We start from the raw sequence: 27,757 nt of genomic DNA, 5'->3' as shown, positions 1-27,757 counted from the left end.
CCATGTAGCTAATTCACTTCAGCGTTACATTTTGAACAATCCTACTGCGATCTTAATCAATCACACGTAAAATCAATCCAGGGCTTGCTTCTATGAGATCATTGAAGATTGCAGTTTCTCCCGTTCTTGTGAAGAAAAAATGGAAGAGGGAGGGACGCCCAGCATACAAAACCGTAATCAAACATTCCAACATTTGCTGGGTTAATAACTACTGCTTTTCCTACTCTACAACCTAGGCCCCCGGACACAAGACTTCATTCTCTTTTACCAGTTGCGTGAATGTTTCTTACCTGCTTCGGGAAGGCATACAAAGTCAATACATTAAATACAAAATTAAGGTGAGCGGACCATTTTAATTGCTCTGCTGCTTTGCAATTTCACATGTGTCTTAAGTTAGCAATTACTAAATAAAAGAGTGAAATATGTTGCACTTGTATTATGTCATACCATTTTGTCTCTATGAAGAAATTGTCTTCCAGAACAATATCCGGCAGATATATACAAAGAATGTTTCAGAACGCGACGCCTTACGTGACACGCTTCGCAGAAATGGCAGTAACTTCTCTAGACTAACCGAAAATGTCACCAATTACAAATGGCAAATTATCCCTCTTACCTTGTTTGTAAATCTTCTGATTTCTCTGAGTTATCTATAGACATGGTGAAAAGGTTAATAAACCACATGAGAGAGTACTGATACATCGGCTCAATGTTGGCTAGATCGGTAATAGAAAAAAACAAGATCGATGAATGGACAGCAATAGGACGATAGCCCATACGAGTGGCATCAATCTTCTTTTCTGTTTCTTCGGCTACAGCTTGCTTTTCAGAAATCTCGTTAGCCAGAACTTTGGAAGAAGACAATATCTTAATAGCGGTTTCATCCTCCAAAATATTTCCTTCTGAAGCCGAAAGAACTTCTAAAATCTTGTCTTCTATTTCTTTTAATTGCCTATGATAAAATACAATTTTTTTTGCTTATTAAATTTGGCAATTTTCTGCTAGTTTTACAGAAGAAGGTTACGCGTAGATTCTTTCCACGGTACGCAACTTACGTAAGAAAACCTTTTTGTATCTGTTATTAAGTATTGGCTTAAATTTCAGAAAAATTAAGCTAATTTCAGACTTGAAATAAACATTGCAAAGGGAGAATGGGTCACAACATTTTGAATGCTACACGTTTCATGCTTTGATCTGCGGGCAAAGATCCCTTCCGCATGTGCAATAATAGCAAATACAATGCAAATTGGGAAAAAAAAAACACTGTAAAACATCAACATTTGCGAGGACAGCAAGTCATATGTTAATAACAACTTGAAAGGGACATGTAAAGACAGGAGACAGGATCAGGAGTTTGCTCTACGATGACACATCCCCCTAACTTCTTCAATATTTTATTACAATCCCACAGATAGCAAACTGTGTCTGTGACAAAAAGCCATAAACGGTACGAGTAAGAGAAAGACCGTGTGTTCTCATCAGTCTAAAAGCCAAACGAGCCGAGTCTGGGCTCTCAAAAATCATGCTCTTGAATTTCCAGTTAAATCAGACCTAAATAATAGAACAATTAAAAAACGCCTCTGAAAAGTATTTCCAGTGATTTTGATTTTCCTAAACTGCAATTTGCTTCTGTCCCTAGCAAGGGAAATTATCTTCATACCTTTTATTTGCAGCCCCTTGAAGGATGAGCGCTTGTTTTTCTCCTTCAAGATCTGGTCTTTCTCTTGCAACTACTATTCCAAGAAGCTGATCCTGCATTCCTTCTGAAGTTATCATGAAATTCAATAGTGTTACCTGTTAGAAGGAAGATGTTTTGAGAATTGATCATATACAATTAAAATGCTTCCTCATTTACAGGATGAGGACTGCATAACGACGCGTTACACGAAAATTGGATGGTAAATGAATAGCAGATGAGAGTTTAAGATCGTGTACCAGAAAGTTAGTGCTTGAAATTACATTGAAACTCTAATGCTTCAAGTGACTGGTTCACATAATGTAAATGAACGATCCTTTGATACCTTTAGCCTTCAAATAGCTTTTTCAGAGAGACTTCTATGAATGGAAGATTCAAATTAATGCACAAGTTCTGTAAATACATTGGTTCGTGTTTGTTTTCCAGATCTGTTCAATCTGAACATCCCACTGCAGAAGGGATGCCGACACAGTATTTTAGAAAAATACAAATACAGATCACATTTTAGAATTTTAAGAAACTTCTTTTCTACTTTATAATCAATCCTTGCAATTTTCATCAAGTAAGTGGAAACACAGATGCCGGAGTTACACTTTCAGTTGACGTTGCTCCCACAACATACACTTTCCCCTCTTAATTGTCCTGTTCTCATGTAGTTTGGGTTGTTATTACCACAGATATTTGTATCCTACTAATAGCATAATAGCACATCTTTCTCTTGAGAAAATATCTTAAAAAAAAAAAAAAAAAAAAAGACATTTTGAAAACTTGTTCACTAAAAGAATTTCTGTGCCATAACGTATTTATAACTGACTCAATAAATGACGTGCTTTGGTTGAAAAAGCAAAAAACATATAATGTTTTGTATGAAAAAGGTAAAAAAAATACATTACCAGTAGAGACTAGAAAATACTTGATGAGCGTAATTCAAAACCAAAAAAATCAACTCACTGATTAAAGTCTCTGTAGTGACTATAGATTCTCTCTGGGCTTTTTTGGTAGGTACAGATGATCTGTATTTCCAAAGAACGTTCACCTGAACCTTGGGATTAGTGACAATACAAAATACCTGTACAGTCAATTTATCTTAATCTTCTTCCTCTAGTACTATGAAAAGTTGTCAAAACCTTTTTTCTATGAGCTTCGCTTGCGAAGTTAGGACGGATAGTATTCTCATTTTCTTAAAATACAACATTAATAGATATTCCTTACACCACACCTCATTTGAGGCTCTTTTACTGCTTTTTTTAAATGGGAATTTTGAGAGAAAGTTCAGTTGTATGTGACTCTAAGAATCATTATGATATTCATAAGCATCACGGCCTAATTTCTTCCCCCATCTTCTCTCAGAATTTTAATACTGGTAAACTGATATATAATATATAGAGGGATCTAAATATACAGATTATATAGATCTAAAGGTTATAAATATAGGAACATTTCAGAAGCTCCATTACTCTTCCTCAAAGCAAATGGTTTCCTATAAGCAGCTCTGAGGTAACTTTTGGCCGGAGCGGCTACGCTCTGAAAAGTTGGCTGGCTCGGATACCTGAATCTTTGAGGACTAAGTGCAAACGTTAAAATCTGCATTCTTCCTTATCCTCAGAGGGCCTTAATGATGTTTTTAACGCACATGAATAGACAGCATTCCTAGAGCTGAAAATCATGAGGTTTTTTAGTGCTTTTTGAATTACTCAATTTCTAATAAATAATCTTACAAATGGAGGAAAGATACTCTGAATGACTAATAACCGCAAATATATCTCTGTACTGCAAATATGTTCTATATGTGTCTTTGAAGGCTTTGCAATGTAAGACATCAGAATCCATTACTATCATTTCTATGAAATACGATAGCCCTATCAATAACTATTTTCTCTGGACTCTTGTTCCATTAGCTATCTCCAGAGCGACCTTCAGGATAATCACAGCAAAGGGTGTTACAATTACGTTTGGACAAATTTATTTAGATATTACTTCTCTGTCTTCTCCCTGTATCAATTGCTGATTGACAACTAGAAGATTTTAATTCTATTAACTATCAGCAATTCTTAGGAAACAATTTTCATACAATTTTAAATACATATGTACTAGTCTAAGAATACATCTTCTGTAAGCTCTCTTTCCTGTTATATTTCATCTTTTTTTTTCTTTTCCTGAACCTGACGGTAATTATCTTTTTTGATAAAAGAACTGAACAAAAGTTATTCCCTTTCGTTTATTTTTGTGCTTTTTTCCCCCACTTTCAGTACTCCTTAGTTGAAACTTAGCCTTCCACATTGCTGAATATGATGTTTACAAAGCTTGACTCAAAGATTCTGCGTTTCAGTACAGCCTCTAGCCAAAGTGCCGATTTACAATACTTTTCAATTAAAAACTCTTTAAAAGGAACGATGAAGAAAAAGTGCAATACTTCTCTCAAGCAATTTTAAGATGAAAAAACCCACCCATTTTATTCTTGAAAGCAGAAAAATGCTTTTTTTTTTGTTGTTCTTTGAATATAAAAATTATGTCCCCATTTTAGCATTTGTTATTTTATTTTATTATTTTATATTTTCTATATATTTAATTTTATTTTTATGTCTTTCATAAAGGAGGCACAATGTCAGAAATTGCCTGTACTACAAAAAAGAATCTTGAATATGTAAGTCTAATTAGAGTTTGCATGTCATGCAAATGTTATATTAAATCCCTGAATACGCTTTTGTAATAAAGGTTACTGAGAGAATCAAGAGATATAGACTGGAAAAGGTCTTACAATAAATCAGCATTTTCTTAGAGTATGAAAATACGTTGGTATTGCAAGGTGACGTATTAGATACGAGATACAACACTGGTCTTCCAGCAGTGCCGAAAACAAAAAATTGTAAGTGAGGAAGAATCAACAAATGCCAAAAAATCTTCCCCGCTGAAGCCAAGGAATCACTCTGAAGTTAAAACAGAGTTGTACTTTAAAAATTCTCACCTTGACAGATATTTCAGGAAGATAGTGTGGATTTCTCAGCTTAGTCGTGATATAAAAGCGGAATTCAGGAGCATACTCAATAGTGGAGTCTCCGAGGCAAATGCATATACTTCCCGACTGCTTAAACGTCTGTTTGAGCAACAGTGGTTCTAGAATAGGATCCAGTTCTTCTCCGATATTCTCTAGAAGCACTTCAACATAACATAAGCATTAGTAGGGCCGTCTCGGCATTTATACTATTTATACTACTCATTGACTGTCTTTTGCAATTTGTAAGCAATGCACAAAAAGTGAAAATATCAATCGGGCAAAATTTACATATCTAATTAACGTTTCTTAGAGCATTCAGCCAAATGAAAACCAAATTAAAGAACTGAATTTTTAATTTCATCTTTTTTCCCTAATACTACACCTATTTTCAAACAAGCAGCTGAAACTCCTATTACTGCTGCCAACAGATTACCATTCTTAAAAATGGACGTAACAACAAATCATACGCCACGTGCCACCAAAAGAAATCACTTTGAGTATCCACGCCTTCTTGTCTTTCAATGCAAGACTTCAAGAATATCAAAATCGAAAGAAAAATAACGGAGAATAAACAATCTATTTCTTTACTTGAGCTCCAGTTATCCAACTAAATTAGTTGCGATTATCATTACGTATTCTATTAACTAACTCGTTTATGTTTGAGGGTACAACAGTACGGCAGCTGCAGTAAAATGACAGAATCCAGGAATCATTAAATTATCACAGCCTAGCACTTCGGTAATTCATACTCTTAAAAAGCCATAAATAGAAACAATATTTCGTTTTAGAAGTCAAATGATTGTAACATGAAAACAAAGACGTGACAGTTCTTGCAGAGCAATTAAAAGATACCAATTAAACTGAGGATTAGAATCATTTTCTCCTAAGAATTAGCTTATAACCTGCATCAAAGACATCAACGATGATAGTTATAATTTAACGCCGGAGTTCTGTTTTTTATTTAATTGTGCCCTCTCTAGGTTTTCCTGTAATTTACACTTTCATTATTCAATAACTTACCAGGACTGCCAAACTGAATGCAATTTTCCAGTGTCGTAACAAACTGAGGGTCGCTGAGCTTGATCACGTGCAAGCTATTGACTTTTTCCATATTCTTTATCCATTTATTTGCTTGACCCTGGGGATCTATCATAAGAGGCCATCTTCTCGCATTTCTGAAGGGAAAAATACACATTTCAAGGCTGAAACATAAGCTCTTTACTGTTACCTCAAAGTCGTTTTTAAGGCAATGTATTTTCTTTTTTCATTAAAACAAAAGCTTGCAAGTCCAAAATCCTACAGCTGAGGTACATGCTCGGCTGTAATCTTTAACAGATTAAGAGGAAACACGAAACTTCAAGTTATTTGCCCACAAAAAATAATTTCCCACTTCCAAAGAAAGTTCTTAGAATAATAATTCTTAAATCCTAGAAAAATTAATCTCATTTAATTTTATAATTCTTTCAAACTAAAAAGATCGCTGTATGTTTGGAAATTCTGAACAGCTTTAATGTTGTAGACTTACGTTAGCATTGCCAAGTGAACGAATGGATGCAAGAGGTGACTTATACTTCAAGATATCATCTTTTAAACCTAATCCTAAAGCACAATGGACACGCAGAACGTCTCAATGTTATTTTTGCCAGAGCTAATTACTACTTTATGGGGTTTTTTTTGGTTTTTTTTTTGCAGCATTCTTTACCACACGTAGGTATGCTGACTCTAATAAAAGTTAAACACAGATGGTTTTCATTGCTGTTGAAACCATTTTTAATGGACGAAAATGCGCAAGTAATACCGTGTATATTTCCAAAAATATCTCCAAATAGCTCTCAAATTCTTCCTTTAAAAAAAAAAAAAAAAAATGTTTATTGCTCTAAAAAACTCAAGTTGCATTTTTATATTGCTCTTGAGGTCCTAAAAAAAATGTAGGCACACACATATAACGACAAGCATAACACGTACTTTCAACCTGAGCTAAACTTATCTGATTTTTCAAAATTGCGAGCCATCGTTATTTAGTTTTAAAATGCTAATCATCTTCTCATCAGTTCAAAAGGAATTTTGATCAAAGCTTTATAAAAGTGAGGGGAGGGGATGTACTGTGGAAGCGGTGGATTCATTAACATGCGTCAACTTTGGAGCTTAGGTGATCGAATTATTAATATGGTAACTGCTTACAAAGTTACATGTTACATTTATAATCCCAGCACACCTCCGAAACATTGGTAAAATGTTTCGCTTCTAGACGATCCATTCTAATTCTTAAGTGTGAAAAATACACTGGGGTTTTTAGCTAGTGAATTATTCTTTGACATCTGTTTAGTTTTGTACTCACAGCACCTGCCTAATTACCAAAGCTGAATTATTAACTGCACATCTATGTTTCAAAACATTAGCTTAATATACAATATTAGCTAAGTGTGAAAACATTTGCTCTGCACTAAAAGAGGTATCCGACCACCAGCACTGCACAACATCAGCCTCCTCAAACAGTGACAAGAATTTTCAGGTAAACGGCAACAAAAATGAAAAGGTTTGTATCAGCAAGTTCATGCGATGCAATATTGCAGAAAAGATGTGAAGTACATGTTACATAAGTATCTACTAACAGGCTTGCCAGCCATTAACCTGGTTCTAAGAAGCTTTTATTCTTTGTAGGAAAACACAGAGCAACAGATGTGAAATGAAGTATACAAGGTAGCAATCACAAAGAGAACACCAGTCAAAACAAGGTGAACTCAGCTTCAGTTGCCCTAAGAAGAAAACCCAGTAGCTACAAATCGGTAGCTATGTGCTGGCAAGCATACTGGACAGAAGTGAGAGGTGCTTCATTGAGTCATAATGGGCCTGGATGTTACATCATACAGACAAAATACTGTCTGTAGACAAGCAGTTGATATCTATATCATCTCCGTAGCATTTCCATATAGGGAAAAATCCTCAAAGAAGGATTTACAAAATAATCTCCATTAGCCCTGCAGAAACACCCCTTGGTAGTAACAGACAGCACATTTATTTTAAATTAACAGAGCTTTAGTTTTTGAAGGATGATTACTTTCGTATCTACTGATTATTCTATGAGCATAGAATTCAAAATTCTATTCTTTCACTTCTTGCATCATTCATGATTCAAAATAGGATAAAGCCAAGCTGTAGAACAGAATGTTTATCACTTTGTATTTCTTTTGCGAATAGCGTCTGATTAATCAATCCGCTATAAAGAACTGATCAACACAAAAGTGCTGTCATAAATACCTGAAATATATATTAATTTGAAGGTGAATATCGTTTTGGGTTTTTTTTTAATCCTGTCCTTATGCATGTATGGAGACGTCCAAAGCACAGGTGAAGCGCTTTAGAACATTTAAACTGAAGAGTAACCCCGTACGCAGCACGTCTGTGAAATATCATTGCTTTTGGTTTCATTATAACAATCCAGAAGAGTTTAAAAAGAGGAGAGGGAATTCACAGATTTAAAAACTTCACATTATGAAGTTGAAGGGTATTATCAGTATTTCTTCAATTGAAACATCACAGTCATTTATTTATTATATAACTCTGCTTGTTAAACCAGCTATGCAGTTTAAACGTACGCAGTAGAAAACCGTCTACACAGGTAGTTAACAGACAAGCACGAAAGAAGCATGTAAGAAAGCAATTAAAAACAACCATGCTTTTGAAGATTTGTTTTACTTACGAGATAATGATGCCATTATCAATAGAAAATGTGTCAGAGGGTAACCCAGCAATATTCCAAGCTCTGATTTTCACTGGCTCTCCCAAGGTAGTCATTAAGGAAAAATCGTCAGAACAAGGAATGTTTCTCGCTTTACACAGTAACGTCCACTCTTTGGTTTGCATCTAGATGAGAAAAGTAGCAAATATTAACTGAAGTTCTGCCTATTTACAATATTTCCACAACTATTAAAAACAATTTTCAATGTATTTCCTGTACTACATGCTACAGACAAGAGCAGTATATCTCCAAACGGAGAGAAACTCACGCTTCTGTACAGGATATCTAAAAATGTCACTAAAAATGCCTTTGCGTGTGATTTCTATATGTGAAATATAGGTATATTTGGTTAGAGATGCCTCCACATGTCTTTTAAGAATATCATCTACGCTAGAATTTACACTTGCCAGGAATACATCTGAGAACCCTTTACTATATTTCTCCAAAAATATTCCTACTTTCCCAGACACAAAGTGAGTTACTTGAAATGCACTTAAAAGAATAAAACAGAACACTCTCAGAATTATGTAAATGCGATGTGTAAAACCTGCCATTTATTTACGCTATAAATACTTATAAAATTAACTCCCTCTATAGAGGATTTAAAACGGTAATATCAAAGTATCCGTACTACAAAGAAAACAATAGTTTGAAAAAGCAGCACAACATTTTCTTGAGAAAAATGGAGAAAATAATTACTTTGATTAAAAATGAGGGAAGGAAGAAGTAACGTGAATTAAATTTAGATTATTACAAAACACATGCATGAAGTTAGAGGGCACATTACTTTTCTGTAGCTGGATGTAAATGCTCCTAGGTAAGCTACAATTCCTGATGAAATAAGTATATCTCCAGTCAAATTGATGTACTGCCTTGCCAGCTCCAAAGCGGTCTCATTCCAACGAGTTTTTTCACCACCGAGGCCTCCAATCAACTGCTCTGCTCGCTGCATTTTTTTGCAGCATAGGTCAACCTTAAGGAAAAAAGAAACCAAACTGATTACGTGATCACTTGACAAATATAAAAAAGTATTCACAATTAATTTCTCTGCGCAGGTGCTTTCTTACACAATTTCCTGAAACATAAAGAAAACATCCATTTACAAATTAAATGCTTCAAAAGGAAAAACACTCTCGCTACCAGCACAGTGAAACCCATTAAATTTTAGCTGCCCTTTCATCTAAATTAAGAAAGACAACAAATATAAAACCCGCAATTCACTGCAATTCACGACAGCTCCGCATGTGATACGGAAAATAATGAAGTCAACAAAATGATCTACGTGTCCAAAAGAATCACAAACACCTCACAGAGGTCGTTGTCTCACTAAAGTAGGTATTCCTGTTATTTCCTATAAAAAAACACAAATACATAGTCTGCATTTCCGCTGTTGCAGGTTTTTATCTAAATCAGCTTTCCAAGTTTTTTTCCAAATTTTCCAATTTGACTTAACGTGTATTTAATCCAGCTCTGTCTCTGAGTTCCTTCTATCTACTATGGACACGTTTCAGGCAGAAGAAGATAAAATGGCTCAATACTAAATTCTGATAGTATTCTTGTAACAAAACCTTATGATGTTGTATTACAAATCTTAAAAACATAAAATAAAAAACCGTCATCTAAACGTTGCCTGTCTCTGCACGCATAGTAGCTCTGCAGTTAGGAACAGAGTTTACCATGAACACGCTAAAAATTGTTTTGGCACAAAAGGTGTAACTAAAACCTAAAATGTATTGGCCTTCAAGTTAACATTTAATCAAAACCATTGAAACCATTGAAAATTAACCAACTCCTAGGAAAGCAAATGTGAGTGAGGATGCAGGAGAGCCATGCCTGTAAATCACAACATCTGCATTTTTCATTACTCTAAAGCATTCATTCCCTATGCTTTGTGCATCAAATCTTCAAGATCTTATCACTGAAATAAAAAGATGTCAATCTACAAGTAAGACAGCACACAGGCAGTTAAAAGGAAAAATACCATTTGATAATGAAGTAAATTTCAAGTAACTGATGAAAAATAGGTGGAACAACAGTTCATATTTTGCATCATGTACCTGATTTTCTAAGTCAGCCTTCTCCTGTTTCTTGGATTCCAGCGTCTGCTGGAGTACAGCCAATTTATCCTGGACTTCTTTCAGGTCAGCCTGTTTCTTTCTTAGACCATCCATAGCAATCTTCAGTTCTGCTTCAGCTTCATTCAACTTCAGCTTTTTGGGCGCAACATTTTTTATCACTCTAAACAAAGTCAAAGAATAAACTGAAAACCTGAAAAATGCACCCTCATTCCAGAATTACTGTCAAAAAAAGTTAATACAGGAAAGACGAAGGGAAACGTCAGCAACTCGGCAGCTACGCACTGTCCTGTTTTTCATTATTTGGTGATATGAGAAGACAATTGGTGTTTGCTTCATTTACTTCATTACTTATTTCTGTGCTGCTACTGACTGACTTTGGCAGTTTCTGCAAAACCCTCTGCAATTCCTAATACCTTAAAGTGAAAATGGTTATCCTTCTGAGCTGTATCTCATTTAGCCACAACTTAGAATCCATTACAGATGGATTTCTGCCATTGGAAACACATAAATAATATAATATGGAAATTAATAGCTTTTCATATCCAAGGATGTATTTTCCAGTTTTGAAGACTCTCTTTTCTAACAATACCTGTACAAGGAGAACATTGGAAGCAACACAAAATGGAAAACATACTGTTTATCTTTCCAAAAACGTAGCAAGACAAGGTGACAGAAGGTCCATATCTCACTATTCCACAAATATTAACGTCGTAATTAATTAATCCTCTCTCTTACTTCTAAGTTGCATATCCTGTTCAAAGTCCACATTTGTAGTTAATTTTCTCTCAAAAAATAGGTCACCATAACTTCTGAAGTTGTTCTCAAATGCAGAACTACCAAGTATGCATTTCCTAATATTTTAGCCAACGACTACCATTCTAACTCTACTTACCATGACTCAAATTTCAGATTAACCTTAGTCACCCGGTGGCGATTTACTGTTGAATGTGGGTTCCAAATATTTCCGAGTAGGAAACATCATCAAAACTACATATATTTTTTCAGCACACCAAAAACAACACGCATAAGGATATGTAAGGTATCCTCGGGGCTCGATACGGTCAGAAACTTTCAAAGACATTTCAATAATACCTCTGTTTGCTATGTGCAACACTCCAAAAAGGTTAACTTTATTTGCTAACTGAATAAACATCGCTCCTGTGCCTTCTCAGAAAAATCTAGAACTGAAAATCAGGTTATACACCTTAACATCAGATATCTTCTATGAATGAATGTTTATGACTGCTTATTTGCACAAATCTTGCATCGGTAAGAAGTAGTATCAAATTTCCTTTAGCGTAAATACAAACTCACTTCTTCAACAAAGTTTATTTTAATTATTATTTTTACACATACTTACTTATCATAAACATCCATGGCTATGACCCATTTGCATAGACCCTCTGCTGCTGTGGAAGCATTTCGAATCTTGTCTGGTACAAACTCAGGATTTGTAAGATACTGTTTTCTTATGATAGCCATGTAAGCCGGGGGAATGTTATCCTTGTCGTATTCATGAAGGGACTGAAGAAATCTTATGTCACCAAGAAGTCTCTTAGCCGGACCCCAGAAATCCTCAATTTTTCTTCCGGAACCTGTTGGATCAGGAATCCTATCTGCCTTGATACCTTTAAGGATGCATATGGCTTCCATTACAAGCTTGACACCAGCAGGAGGACTCTTCATGGACTTCACCACTGTAATATCCTTACAAACACATAAAACAAAACAAAGTAAAACATCCAACTTTTAGAACTCTGAACATTCGTTTGAATTAATTCCCCTGTTACAGTAGAAATAATAAGTATTTTTCTATCAAGATAATATTTTTCCACGTACACCTACTATTTTCAAACTCGATAATTTGAAACACATTTGCGATTCCAAAAGCTTGTGTAGTTCACACATATATATAGCTCACTTTCATTCTGAAAAAAATATATTTTTGTTTTCACCCCCCACTCTACTTCTCTCTTTGAAGTGCTCTGGAGTTCAAATTAACATTGCCTTCTAAACAAAAAGACCCGAAAGCTAGTTAATGGTCAATTTGGAAGAGTAAAAAAAAAAGTCTCATCTGTAACTCATTTTTATACGTAATTTCTGCCCCTGAATCAGCAGTGGGCATTGCACTTCAGTCACGGAGTTCAGACGTTCTACTGCTAACCTTCAGTTCAGGCTCTGTAACAGTATTTCCAAACTTATAGAATCAATTCAGCAGTGGCTTAATAGATTTGGTATAACACAAGGCAAAACTGTCTCCAACCATAGTGCTCTCCAAGTACTGAATTAAATCAATTAGTACTCTGGTCATTTATTAAACCCCCAGAATGAACTGAAGGAGGAAAGAAGCAACTAAGAAAAACGCTGCATCACGCAAAGAAAAATCTCCAATTTCTAATATGAATAAGCAATGTTTAAAATGCAAATGTGTAAGCATAACGTAAAAGAACAAAATAATTCTTGCTGTGTGCAAACACAGCCAATTAAACAGAAGGTTAGTGAACTAAAGATTTATGTAACATCATCCTTCTCAAAGAGTAACTCTGCATGGAAATTCAAGTACTCTTTCTAACAGCCTTTCTCAGAAAATAACGTACTTAAAACATTAATGGAGTTCTAGACTCACAATTATCTTGCCAATTGGTGCTCAATTTTGACAGTTCGCCCAAGCTTTTGCTTAGTTTTGTTTTTGAGTTCTAAGACCTTGGCAATTTGGATAGAAAGACATATCTTTTATGTTCTGGAAATCTCTACGCCACAAAAACACAGAAATGATAAGACTGGATGAAAATAGAAAGAAAATAAAAACAGTTAGTGGAGCTTTAAGCTATGCTTTAAGAACAACAACTGTAACTGTGCAAGTGTTCAAATGAGAGAAAGGACAGCTTATCTATAAAGCCAGGGAATTTCACCGAAGCAGTCAGAACACAGGCTGACAGGAACTGCGGGGAAGGAAGTTAAGAGAACCAAAGACCAAAGTTAGCCATTCCATAAAATAAAATTAAGGACAAAATACAAAGAAACTTGATGAGGGTTTTAAGTAGAGTAAAATACTATTTCAAAGACTAAATGCAAACTAAAAGCAACTAAAAGCAATGTGAAGTGTAAGAAACTTTATGTAAGTGTAAGAATAACTGTAAGAAAAGCAAGAGAACTGCCGTTTTCTGAAAACAGGGAGATATCGGTATGTAATAAAGCTCTTTGTAACTGGAACGATGACAAGCGCACCCTATAAAAAGAGTTTACCAAAATGGCAGATTATAGCTCCAGAAATGCAGTATTTTCATTAATGAATGAGGGACAGAAAAAAAAAATTATACTAATTTCATAGTACTCAATTATGTACAGATGTTTCTCTAAAAAAGGAACTTAGTAGTGCATTTACGCACACAGGCTTGTGGGCAGCGTTTGCTGTCAGTGGAGTTAAGGGTGAATCAGAAAGTCCGGCGTAAGTGCTATAAGCTCCCCTACATGGACTTTTTATTTGTTTTCGTCATGCTACTTAATTATGTTTTGAGGAAAAACCTCTTACTTCCCCCCCTTCCCCCTGGAAGTTCCTACCTCTTTTTTTTTACTCCTCTTATAATAAAACTTTTTTGATACATTGGGCAGTTAAAGAAGCTGAAGAATTACTTAATTGGCCTTCAAAGCTGCATTCCTGTTTTGTTATTCACAAATACACAACAGCCTTGAAGAGTCTAAGTCATTTACTATTTTCATAAATCATGCCAATGATCTGACAATGACCTAATCTGAAACTTTTGATAACAACAGTAGCTATAGATAACAAAACATTTGCTTTCACGTAAGATTTCCTCAAAGTATTCGAAAATCCTGTTTCTCACAACAGCGGAAGCACACAGTCCACCCTCACTTTTGCAGTCTGGGACACTTTCTCTCATCCCACCATGGGCAAGGCAAAACTGGATATCCATAAAACTACAAGTTGGCCGCTTCCAGTCCCAATATCATACTCCCTTAACACAAGGAAACACAGAATCTCAATTCCTAGACTCCAAAAGACTGAATCTACAAATATTACTTGACAGGCAGAAAAGTTATGAATAAGAAAGTTAAAAGTATACGCATTTTTTCTAACCTCTAGCTAGGGCAAAATACACTTACAGCTATGAATTTTGAAATGTCTAGTATAACATTTGATCAGTCTGCAAAAACAGTCTTATTGTATTTTTGCTATAAAATACAGTGATGTTTTCTTTCTAAAAGCAAAAAAATAAAATAAAATAAAAAGCTTACAAATTAAAAAAAAATTGTTAGTATAACATAAACTCTGCAAAGCAGATACTCAATGCTTACGTTTCTCACAATACCACTCTAGTTCATGAGTACAGACAGTCAGATATACCTGTGCAGTGAGAGTGTTAAGAGCAGCCAGAGCAGCTTCTAAATAAGGCATTGCTTGAGCTAAGTCAGCATCGCATTCGTCTTTGATGGCTTTGGCAGCCATAGCTTGTTCATTTGCCACTGCTTCATCAGCTTTCACAATTTTTTCAGTTTTGGCTACTTCTGAGGATTCTTTTTGAATAACCACCATCATTTCATCGACCTGTGTGCTGGCTTCCCGTAACTGAGGCTGCAGAGCTTCCAGCTCAGACTGCATTGAGGCGACTTGAGATGTAGCAGAGTTCAGTTTCTCCAAGCCAACTTCGTATCTTCTTTTCATTTCCATCACCTTGCTGAAAATAAATAGCACTCCATTACAAAATCATTTTATCAGTACTTGACCACTGCATTCGCTAGGGCTCATTCCCCAAATTTCTCAATACATCAAGTAATCAAATACTCTATCACGCTTGTTTTATTCACTCAACAAATAACGAATGCACCAGGAATTGCTTAAGCCACAGTTTTTAACTGCTCCACTATGCATACACAGAGATTGGTTTATAGATAAATCTATTATCACTGCAAGATAAGTGAGCAGTTATTAAGTTATTGACAACAGAGTGCCAAGAACTGCAAAAATCACAATACAGTAGTTAAGAGAAAAAATAAGAGGGAAGAGGTGAGGCTGGAATAGAATTTGTATAATTGAGGAAATCCCTTTATTAGTAGAATGTGACACAGCAATTTTTTAAAAGAACTTCGGAATTTGTCTTAATTGGTATGACAGTGTCCAATCAGTGGGAACAAAAGGAAAGCAGAAGAACATCCTCTCACCAGCCAGGAACATACAGTACAACTGCACAAATGCGCAGAAACCCTTTCTGAAGAAGCTCAGCACAGCTGTAGCTCACTAGCAAGATCATGGCACCTAGCAACTCAGAAGCTGGTTTCCCACATATCTTTCTTGCAGCCTCCAATGAATCTCAGAGGAAACAGGATGTATTAATTATTACAATTTCAATTATGTTTTAATTTACTAGAAACAATTCATTGTTTTGTTCAGATTAGCTATAGAAGATAAAAACAATAATACTTTTTGTGAATTTGTGCTCTGTTAGTAAAGGACTTCATTGATCCTTACGTGCGCTTCTTTTCAAGCAGAGTTTTAAAAGTGGAGATCAATTCCAAGTACGAAGTAGGTGTAACATAGTTGTGTCTCTGAAGCTCCGCGTGGTATAAATCAGATAAAACAACGGTAGATGTATGAAAGCTTTTACACATATCAATACACCCACTTCGAGTTTCTTCTGACATTTCGACATCTTCCAAGAAGCGAGAGGCAACTGCTTCCAATGCATCTTCAGGCCACGTCTATGAAAAATGGATCAACACTTCTCTTACTCAGCACTTCACACTTACAAATATCAAAACACTTTACTAAACAAAAACAAAAATCTTTATCCCATTTCACAGATGAAGATACCGAGACATAAAGAATCAGACTGCATTATCATTACAGAAGAGGATAATAACAACTAGAAAGAACTCAAATACCTAGAGATTTAATTCAAGCCTCCTGTCAAATCTCATCTGGAGGAAACATTCCTACTAAAAGGAAAATCTCACATTTTCAATATGTCCATATTGGTGTAAGATTGTTACTCTTCTTCAAAAGAATTTTTAAAGTTAGACCAGGACCTGTTAAAACTTGATGGATTACATATACTTTAAATCACGTATCTAGGGCCTTTAGGATGTCACATGCAGAATACAGTCTTACTGCAGAGTAGTAGGGAAAACATGGTGGTCTGCATCAGAAAGATGGTTAGTTTGTTTGCTTATTTGTAACAGAGGTTACAGTTCCAAACTTTTTTTTTTTTGGAGCACAGGTTCTGGTAGTCCTTGCAATAATAGAAAATGATTCTTTTTAAAATCTATAATGTCTACAGTACTATGTTCATTCAGCTATGCTCTTATACCACAATCAGACATTTATTTTCTTGATGATTATCTGTATTCTTCCTATATTAGCTTTTATTACAGTTAGGTTTATTCTATGTGTGTAAACAATTTAAAGCGTGACACTAAAAAAATCCAAAGTATTTTTCGCTGCTATCTCAATCAGAATTACTTGCTAAAGAAATGGCTGAACTCATGTGTCTACTACATTTCCATTAGAAAAACAAGCCAAATAAAATTTTTCTTTTTACCTGAAACCAGTCTAGCGTGCAGCAGTTGACAAGAGCAGGAAATTTACGAAGGCGATTACGGAAAGCATCTCCAATTGGACTCATTGCCAATACTATATGGAGTTGATCTCGGCAGCGATCAACAAACATGTTAAAAAGAGCTATAGGACTACCATCAGTTTGTTTGGCCCTGTCCCTCTGGCGATCTATTTGACGCATTTGTTCACAAATTTCTTGTTTCTCATCTACTGCAAAAAGGTTTGGCACTTCACCTGCATTTAGTAAGTTGTTAATGTCTTCTAGGAATGACTCTTTTTTTATCTGTGTATCAGTGAACAAGAAAACTCCCTGCATTTCTGCTTCTGTAGATTTTCTTAGTATATCTTTCAAGTCTTTGTGCCATTCATTGGTACCGTAACTTTTAGTTATTTCAACCTGGAAAAGGTTGTACTCAGCCATGTGGGCTGCTAATCGAGTAAGAGACTGTCGGCCACTACCTCCAACACCAACAAGGAGGGCATGGCTACGAGGCTGTTTCAGAATACGGGAAATTCTACAAATATGTTCTATAGCAAACTGGAACAAGACTAGCTGCATTGGCTTTTTGCTCAAGTTATTAAACTCTTCGAGGTGACTCTCTACAACTAATCTCAGCTGATCTGCATCAGTGATCTCTCTATATTTAGTGTCGTCTCTTTTAGGGTCATGAAAATCACAAAACATTAAGGTACGTAAGTCATCTTCCTCCACTCTGCCATCATTATTGGAGTCCAGATTCTGGAAAAGTTCATGAAAGTCTTCATGCAGGTCTTTATTCACAACTTCTTGGATAAATCCAACAAGCCAAGCCCGATCAGGATTATCCACCAAGCGATCATAATATACTCTAAGGACCTGTATGATGATCAAAATAGTTACATTGTAGTACTTGTTTCTGCTGTTGAATTTGTATTTATTTTAATAAAGATAAATTGAAAACAAATCAGAAGAAAAAAAAAAAATCAGAATATAAATAATCTTAAACTTCAATCCATAGAAAAAAATAGATATTTAGAGTCAGTTGGAACAGTCAAGCCCAGTATTATAGCCTTGGAATTACAGTAGAGATCTGTGTGGAAATACATAAACATATGCATTTGCTATGCATATTCTAATAAATACTATGCGTTTATTAATGTATAAATGTAAAAAAGGCTGCTGCAGATGAAGGAAGCCTTTCTGCTACAAAAATATAGGAGAAGTTACAGTTTGTATTTCAAGCAAGAAGACGACAGCTGGGTAATAGGAACTTTTTTTAATGAAAAAGATGGTGAACATTAGAAATGGATTTCCTGGAGTGTGTTGTACTTGTACTTATAGAAATGTAAGAAGCTTCTAGAAAAGCTTCTTCAAAATTTGCTATTGCTCCTTTTTTTATGTTATCCTGCTTTGAGAAAGAGTGATCAATGGGCTGAATACCAAAGATGTCTTCCATCATTGATGCCAAATATTTTAAAAGCATAACAATTATAAACAACCTTGCTTTCCTTTAATTCCAGAGGAAAAATGAAAAAACAAAGAAGGAATGTTTCTAAGTTGCGCCTCTAAGGTGTCCATTCTACTATGATGGATGGGAAGCATTTGCTGAAGGCAGGAAGATTGTGAGTTTCTTCCAAAGGAAGACCAGAAGGAAAAAAAAAAACAGTAGTAATAAAATAGGGATCAAACTTTAGATTGCTCAAATTTCCAGAGATCCAGGACTAGTTGCTGTTCTTTTCACAACTGATTTGTCTTTTTTCATAGGGAGGAAGGAGGGAAGAAATCGAAAGGACTGCGTAAGCATTCAAAGCAGCAACCAGAGGCCACATAATCACATGCAAGCAAATCAACGGTCAACTTGTCTACAGAGATACGATTTGTATTGGCATAGAACCACTGAATGTTTTGGGTTGGAAGGGACCTCGAAGTTCCAACCCCCATGCCACAGGAGGACAGGGTTTCCAACCACTAAATCAGGCACTAGATCAGGTTGTCCAGGGTCCCATCCAACCCGGCCTTGAAAACCTTCAGGGATGGAGCATCTGCAACTTCTCTCACAACCAGTTCCAGCACTTCACCACGCTCTCGGTGAAAAATTTCTCCCTGACATTTCATGTAAATCTCCCCTCTTCTTGTTTAAACCATTCCCCCTTGTCCTATCACTATCTACCCACGTAAAAAGTTGATTTCCCTCCTGTTTATAAGCTTCCTGAAAGTACTGGAAGGCTGCAATGAGGTCTCCCCACAACCTTCTCTTATCCAGGCTGAATAAGCTCAAATCCCTCAGCCTGTCTTCATAGAAGAGATGCTCCAGCCTTCTGATAAATTTTGTGTCACTTCTCTAGACCCACTCTAGAAGCTCCACATCTATCCTGAAGTAAGGATTCCACACTTGGATGCAATATTCCAGATTGGGGCCTCACAAGGGCAGAGTAGAGGAGCACAATCACCTCTTGCTCTGCTCGTCACCCTTCTTTTGGCCGTTTGGGCTACAAGAACACATATAGCACTACTGGCTCACATCCAGCACTTCATCCACCAGGACCGCTAAGTTCTTCTTCGCAGGGCTGCTCTCACAAAGTTCTTCTCCCAGACTGTACGTGTATCTCAGACTTCCCTAACGCAAATGCAACATCCCGTGCTCCCATGAACCCCCTCCTCACACCTGTCTAGGTGCCTCTGGATGACATCCCTTCCTTCTGTAATATCAACTGCACCACTCAGGTTGCTGTTGCCTGCAAACTTGCTGAGGGTGCATAGATAAAGATGCTGATGCGCACCAGTCCCAGGAGTGATCCTTGGGGGACACTACTTGTCACCAGTCTCCACCTGGACATATTTGATTAAATCTGCCCATTCAGAATATAAAAAACCTTGTCTCATGAATGCAACAGCAATTTACAGCTGCTAGGCAATAGGAAAAGCTATCACAAAAACATTAATAGTCAAATTGGCATCTTAAAATAACAATAATAATAATAATAATAACAACAACAACAATAATTTCTTAGCATTATGTGATTTACCTCATGAACCCAGAGACGTTTTATCATTTCTGTAGAGTCTATTGTTTCAGGCCTTGACAGGCAAACACCTTGAATAACACGTGAAAAATCACGCAGATTGAACAAATAGTGTGATTTGGCTGGGGTAGGAAGTAGATTCTTCATAGCTTCTTTATATATACGCATGGTTCCATTAATAACTTGTGGAATCAGTTCTATAAATTGCGGTGGAAAGCTATAACTGATAAGGTATAAAAGGTGGTAATTAATAAACAACACAATACATGCACACTTGTATGTCCCTTCTAGTTTTAAAATTATGTGCTTACGGAGTCATAAAATCATTATTTGAGCTGCAAGGGACTCTTCCATGTCATTAGTCCAATTCCCCTACAATGAACAGGGACACACACTAGTTCAAGGTGCTCAGAGCCTGGTTCAGACTGACCTAGAGTGTCCCCAAGGATGGGGCATTCCACTACCTCCCTGGGCAACCTCTTCCAGTGCCTCACCACCCTCATTGTAAAACCTTCTTCCTTATGTCCAGACTAAATCTCCCCTCTTTTAGTTTGAAGCCATTTCCCCTCATACTGTCTCAACAGACTCTGTTAAAAAAGTCTGTCCCCTTCTTTCTTATACCCCCTCTTCGGATCCTGGAATGCCGCTATCAGGTCTCGCCACGGAACCTTCTTTTCTCCAGGCTAACAGTCCCAGCTCTCTTAGCCTGCCTTCACAGGGAAGGTGTTCCATCCCTCAGATCATTTCTGTTGTGTTCCTGTGGATGTGCTCCAACAGGCCGACATCTCTCCTATACCGAGGACTCCACACCTGAATGCAGTACTCCAGGTGAGGTCCCACCAGCACAGAATGGAGTTATACTTCCTCATGGGCAGCTTAAATAATATCAGATCCCTTGCTAGATTAAAAGACCAACCTTGTCTATGAATCAAAACTAGCAACCATGGAACATGCTGGAAAAATTGCCTAAGGTCAGACATAAGCAATTATACCCTTTCCTACCTAGATTTTTACAACTAACAATGGCAACAGAAAAGTTGGTCTAATAGCCCTTGCTATCTTCCTTCTATCTCTCTTCTCAAAGGGTCAGAAGCTGTCAAGCATCAACATAGACTAGAAACAGGATATTACAATTTTCTGAGACTTAGCTGTTAGAATGGAGAGAAAAATTCAAGTTGAATCAATTAAAATTTTTTAAAAATCTAATAATACAATTTAAAATTATTCAGCAGTGAAAGACTGAAGAAAGAATAAACCTTCTCGAACAACAGGAAATTTAAGAATAGATTGTGGTTCTGTTCTTGGAACAATTTCTAATCAAATTGTTTTTATACATCAAATAATACAGTACTACAAAGATGTCTCAACTAACTTAATTAGGCTCAGCTAATCTAGAACTTTGGAAACTTCAGAAGAATAAGTTCACTATTTCAACATGATCATCAGTTCAGTTGAAGTAATGAATATCACAAAATGCACAGGATATAAAATACGTTCATTTTTTTACAACACAAAGTTCCTACAGACGTATATTTCAAATTTTCCTGTAACGTAATTAAATTATTTTGATTTTTCTACATACAAAAAGATCTCTTACCATATAGTCAGATGCCAGTCTAAGATTCTAGAAAATATCGTGTACATGGATTCATCATCAAACTCATTAATGGTGATTTTATTGAAGTGTCGCAAGAATCGTGGTGTTACTGGGTTTCGACCGCCACCTATGTATTAGAAAGCAGTGCTATTGTAAATGACAGAAGAAGACAGAGTAAAACAGAAAAAGCCTAGCAATATTTTTTCAGTCTTCATCATTCATTCAACTAGCAGTGCCACAACAAAAAGTACTGCACCAGGTCATAAAATTAATGAAAGCAACAAGCTAGTAAAAGTATTCATGGTGTTCTCTTGCAATAAATAGTATACAAAATAAAGACTGAAATGGTCAAGTTATAGACAGATAGACTTGAACTTATTTTAACCACACTTCTGTAGAAGAAGAAAGACTTTATCATAAACTTTACATGTATGTTCTTGATTTCGAAAGCATCTCCACACAAAAAAAGCTCAAGATAGGAACAAAAGGAGGTTTTACAGAAAAAAACACCTCCAAAATTCGGCCAAAGTAAAAAAATAGTTTTGAAAAAGTAAGATGTGCAATTAAGCTGGGCTCTTCTTTCACAGTTTCCCTCTGTTCAGCTCCACAGACTAATCGTTTAAATAAAGTGCTTTGTGGTTGAACACTGCTGCCCTAGTTTCAGCTGGAAGTTGATTTTCTCTTTTTTCCTCATAATGTCCAGTATAATGCTATGTTTTGTCTTCAGGACAAAATACAGTGTTGATAACATCAGTGTTTCAGCTGTTGCTGACCAGTGCTGCACAGAGTCAAGGACATTTCAGTTTCTCAGCTTCTCATATCGTCCTACTATTGAGGGGGACTAAGGGCACACAAGAAGTTGGGAGGAGACAGAACCGGTATAGCTCACCTAAAATGGACAGAGGATATTCCATACCATATGATATGGTGTAAAAAACCCTGAAGAGGGTGGAGGGAGTTGATGGAATGTGGAGCTGCAGCTAAGAGACTTTTCTGGAAGTAATGTCTTCCATTTTATTATGTTTGCCCATAGTAGCATAGGCATATATTGGTAGCATGGGAGTAAAGGACAAATCTGTCAACTAATATTCCATTATATGTTGTTGCCATGCAACACATGGCAGCAGAGCGGCACTCTGACAATAGCATCTGATGTGGAAGAGCATATGAAGCAACAGTATGTCACTGAACTCTTCCATGCAGAAAAAAACAATGCATCCATTGACATTCATTGATGCTTACAGAACATTTATGGTAGCCAAACAGTGGATGTGAGCAAAGTGAAGTGGTGGGTTGTGCATTTCAGCAGCAGTGACAGCCTGTCCCCTCTGCTGATGCAGATTTCTGGCAAAAATGCACAGATAATGGTGGTGACTGTGCTGAACAGCAGTGTTTTGTACATCAGGATTTCCTATATCAGTGTTGTAGTGCCCTTTGCATCTGTTTTTATTTTCCATAGAAATAAACAGGAGGCATTACTGTTGGAGCGCACTACATATATATATAGTCTGCACGTACACAGGCTATGAGAAAGATGATCTCCTGACATCATGTGATTACTTCATTTTTTTGCCAAGAAAAGTAAAGCTTATCTGTTGCAGATCTCCACTTAGTGCTTTCTTAAAAAAGTTTCAAACAAGGCGTCATTAGCCCAAAACATTTTCAAAAATACTGTTCAGATACGTTCTTGTCTTCCTGCAAAGCAATATCTCCTTCCGTTTGATTTGTGCAGTCAATTTGCTGCTCCTCAACCACTTTGGTTTGACTGCTGTTCATATTTTCTGCAAAGAAAGCATTCCCTGTGTCCTATCCATAGCCACGAAGGCCAAAACTAAAGCAATAAGCATTTAGCATTTGGAAACCAAGAAAAGAGAGAAAAAAATGTATAATATATGTCTCTTACCTGGTGGCCCCATTGCACAAACGATCTGAATATCTACAAGTTTAATCATTGAGCAATCTTTAAGGTCATACCAATTCCAGTGATCTAACCACTGTCGTAGTAATTCAACAGGAGGTTGAGCACCATAGACCTCTCGGGCTGGCATGTTAACATCATCTACAAATACAACCTGAAAAGGAAAACAAAAGAATTTTGTATTTATTGATTTTGCTGAATTGGAATAGTACACAAGTACAGTCTTCTGAGAATCATCACAAAGGTCTTACTGGATTTGCTGCCAAGTTAAATAAAAACAAACAGCCACAATAGAAACACAATAGAAACCGTGGCAATTCTAAAGCCATTCCAAAATGTACGGAAGACAGAAAATCTGTATTTCTTTTCTTGTATCTGAGAGCATTTAATAAGAGTGCAAAATAGTACTTGCTACTTAATCCTTCTGCACCACTGACATGCCTTTTCCCATAAAAATTCCAGAGGCAAGAAGAGCCAGGAAAGCTTCAAACTTCACTTAGACTATCAAGTCTATTAAGCTTTATATCATTTTTGACACTGCTATTCCTAAAGCATACACCGCTGGAAACATCTTCACACAGTTAACCCAATTCAAATTATGCAAGTTCTAGAAACACATTTATGCCATTCATTCCTCTTCTCTTTTTCTTATTTAGAATTGTAATTTGAGCAACAAACTGAGATGGCTTTGAATGGAAACCTATCTGGGTTTCTGGATCCATTTTTTTACTCCAGAGCTCTGTCTAAGTATCTCTTCACAGAAGCCCACACAAATGAGCAACAAGGATGAACAAGCTTCTTCTTCCCATGACATAAAATCTAGACCTATAACCAATGACAAACCCTTGGTAATTCCACTGTTTGATTTATATAAAACTCAGAAACAGCAACACTCAAGAGATACATGCTGTCAGCAGCACCTTACCCATACAGAACTCTTATCGAAAGCACAGAATCACAAAACACTGAGGGGGAAGTATGATATGCTGATCACTGTTGTTCATATCACATATCTGTATTGTATCATCTTTTCAGTTGATTAAAATGAGATGCATATTACTAGTGAAAGAGAGAAATAAGATTGGAAACTTGGGCAAATAAATGAGAAAAATTAGAACTGGGGATTTATCAACCTTTCTTGAAATCAGTTGCAATCAGTTACAAAAATAACACATTCATATATTCGTTTGCATTTAAACACCTGTGTACAGAAAGATATCAATTACCATTCTCTTCCCTAGAGGAGGCCCAAAAATTCCTTTTCTCCTTTTATCCAGCTTTGACATGATAATATTCTGAGTCTGAGCTGCTGTAGTTTGCGCTGAAAAGTTAATGAGCAATGGCTTATAGACTTCTTTATTCAAATTATTTAAAAGGAAATTCTGGAAGAATTGAGGAGAAAGTTAAAATACATATGTAGACAAACTTAAAAGCAATCTAGCAAATAGCAATTAAACAATTTGTACCATTTTTATTTAACTCAGAACGAAAAAGAAGTAATGTATATCTAAGATAACACTTCAATCGCATTTCATCAGATAAACCAGTATTTAAAATAATAGTGAACCTTTATTTGTCAAAGAAAAATTTCTACTTTGCTTTACAAATATTTTCATGGATCCTAAAAAAACCCAAACAATCGAAACAGTATATTACACAAATTCAGTATGTTAGTATTTGTACAAGCAAAACATTTCATCGTATTATTAGGAGTTGATTTGTAAAGCCTGTACTAACCCAAACCAAGAAAAGCAGCCACAGGTCAAAACAGTTTTGCTTAGCTTTAAAGAGCACCCAGGAATATTGCCTTCAAATGGCATAGGAAAAAAATGTAAAAGTAAGTTTTATGGTCAAGATTGATCTTATTTTATAATGTTAGCTACCCTCCAAAGCCTCTTCTTTATTAGTTTAAATGCAATCTCTGCAGGAAATATGGATCAAAGTCATCCTTTTAAGTAAGACTGAATGGGACTCATTTCTTACCCACAGATAGGTAAAATCACAGGGTTTGAAGTCATCCTTTCAGACATGGCTACAGAGCAATACTGCATATAAATTAATGTCTCTAGTGAGCTGCTTAATCTCTTATCAATAGATGTTGGAGCTTTTAGACCTCACAATCTTTTTAGCAGAAATAACATTCACTTTCTACTTCTCAATTAAGACAATGAAAACATAACAGTGACAATATACAAAAACTGGAGAGAAATGTAACTCAATGATAACGTTTCTTTCACTCTTTTTATCAATACTGAACTCCCAAGCAGTACCACATTTTTAAGTTCCACTCTCAAAGTTAACTGGGCACTAAAAACTTACCATATTCTTCATTACAAATGAATGCCTTATTTGTGATTTTTATTTTTATTTTATTTTATTTTTAATTACTTCAGAATAGTAACTTAAAAATTGAGGTAGGTTACATAATCCTTACTCGGTAACTTAATTTACTACAGTTAATTTAATGATAGAAAAGGAAGAGAAAATAACAGCTTAAAAACATGAGACTTAACTTATTTATCTGCTTATATAATTTTCAAGACTCGCCTTCTGCAAAATGATTGTACACAGGTTTCGTGCTGAGGGCATGAATAAACATAAGCAAAACTCTATACAAAAAGACACGATGGAGGAATGGCTTCTCTCTTAGGAATTATTTAGAGAATCTCAGTTAAAAATGCAATAATGACTTTGTTTAATCTCCAAAGAGTTAAACGTTTTTTTCCTCAAATATCAAGTATTACTCTACCATGGATCTAGATAGAATGCAATGAGAAAAGCTGATTCGGAAATTTCCCTAATTTTACCAACAGCAGGACCATTATATTGCTACAGTTCCATTACTTACTAGGCTTTGATAGTCTCCCAGAAAGATGGATAGCATCAGGATTTAACCCACAGTACCTGTCTGATCTATCTGAAGATTAAGTTATCTAAACTTCTTAAAGCCATACATCAGAATTCTTAACTATGTCATACATACTGTTAAAATATTTTGAAAAAAGCTATCTTTTTCCTTCTTTCTTTAGCTTAAAACTCCTGAAACTAGAACAAGTATTAACATTTTGCCAAAAATATTTTATTTCAGGAATAGCAGAAATTGCATACAACCAAAAACTTCAGTCAGCATTATCTGCATTTCTTTTTCATTTTCTCTTATGGACAAGGATATAAAGAATATTTGGCATTCTATAAAAAGAATACAATTATTTTGATATGCTTTCTTAATTTTCACTTTTTAACGTTTTTTATTGCAATGAAAAGATACAGCCAAGTGATTTTTTAAAGAAAACTGGCTGGGACAATTTTGACAAGCTGATTTCCTTCCCACCACGGTCTGTCTCTATAAAGAATTCTATATTAATACTGATCATAATTTTTTGCCTTCAGATTACTTTCAGTGACAAAATTCTTGTTCTCCACTGTTTATCAATCCGTGGAATTGCCACTGGAATGTGAACAGAGGTTATTATCTCCTAAACTTTTCCACAATAGCAGCAGCGCACAGTTTTGCTGCTTCTAACTCTAGAACTTAAATATTTCTTTTTCTGTTTTGTTTTGACTGGATGAATTAGTGAATAGTCTTTTGTACATCAGTGTCTCTCTGGACCGTGCCAACTATGCGCGGTGAATAATGACAACGTAAAGTAAATCAGGACAGGAATCAAATTGAAGAATCTCATTTACATGGTATTAGTGGCTTTTTTCAACGGATATTTGATGGCTCCATAAGAATCTAGTCTGTAAGTGTGAAGAAAAATAAAGGTAAAATAAGAAAAAAATAACACACCTACGTAACTGCTTTTTTGGTTGCGCATAGTTTACTTTCATAATATCTAAAACATACATGTCTCACTTTCTTTATATATACAATATCATCAACTCACTCCTCATTTAACCCCTTTCAACAATCTCTAACATCTATTTTAGAAGTACTTACAGTGATATAGGTACTTTTTCCAGTTCCTGTCGGCCCCACAAACATAGAAGGCTTTTGATGCACTGTCAACAACTCCATCAAAGACATATATCGAACTGTATCCTGAGTTGGCACTATTATTTCATTAAATGTCACATCCTGAGGTATAGGAGGAGCTGACTTGAGCGTTTCCACCCAAGGTTCCCAAATCCCTGCTCCCTATTTTAATATATATGAA

General features: G+C 35.8%; 1 protein-coding gene across 1 annotated transcript in view; it reads right to left on the bottom strand.

The window, feature by feature from the left end:
* Positions 1-27,757, bottom strand: part of DNAH7 (dynein axonemal heavy chain 7) — a gene marked incomplete at both ends in the record, with an annotated part of 102,359 nt that overhangs the window by 24,879 nt on the left and 49,723 nt on the right. The window contains 16 exons of the mRNA XM_079539127.1: positions 617-952; positions 1,661-1,794; positions 4,662-4,852; positions 5,712-5,866; positions 8,392-8,555; positions 9,218-9,403; positions 10,488-10,668; positions 11,869-12,215; positions 14,875-15,205; positions 15,997-16,226; positions 17,066-17,938; positions 20,089-20,308; positions 21,683-21,809; positions 23,586-23,754; positions 24,827-24,982; positions 27,541-27,738. Coding sequence (XP_079395253.1) covers positions 617-952; positions 1,661-1,794; positions 4,662-4,852; positions 5,712-5,866; positions 8,392-8,555; positions 9,218-9,403; positions 10,488-10,668; positions 11,869-12,215; positions 14,875-15,205; positions 15,997-16,226; positions 17,066-17,938; positions 20,089-20,308; positions 21,683-21,809; positions 23,586-23,754; positions 24,827-24,982; positions 27,541-27,738 — 3,998 coding nt within the window. The remainder of the gene's footprint in view (positions 1-616; positions 953-1,660; positions 1,795-4,661; positions 4,853-5,711; positions 5,867-8,391; positions 8,556-9,217; positions 9,404-10,487; positions 10,669-11,868; positions 12,216-14,874; positions 15,206-15,996; positions 16,227-17,065; positions 17,939-20,088; positions 20,309-21,682; positions 21,810-23,585; positions 23,755-24,826; positions 24,983-27,540; positions 27,739-27,757) is intronic.

This window comes from Tetrao urogallus (genome assembly GCF_951394365.1).
Source record: "Tetrao urogallus genome assembly, chromosome: 8".
NCBI lineage: Eukaryota > Metazoa > Chordata > Aves > Galliformes > Phasianidae > Tetrao > Tetrao urogallus.
Note: the sequence above shows the minus strand (reverse complement) of the source record. Positions and strands in the feature narration are given on the sequence as shown.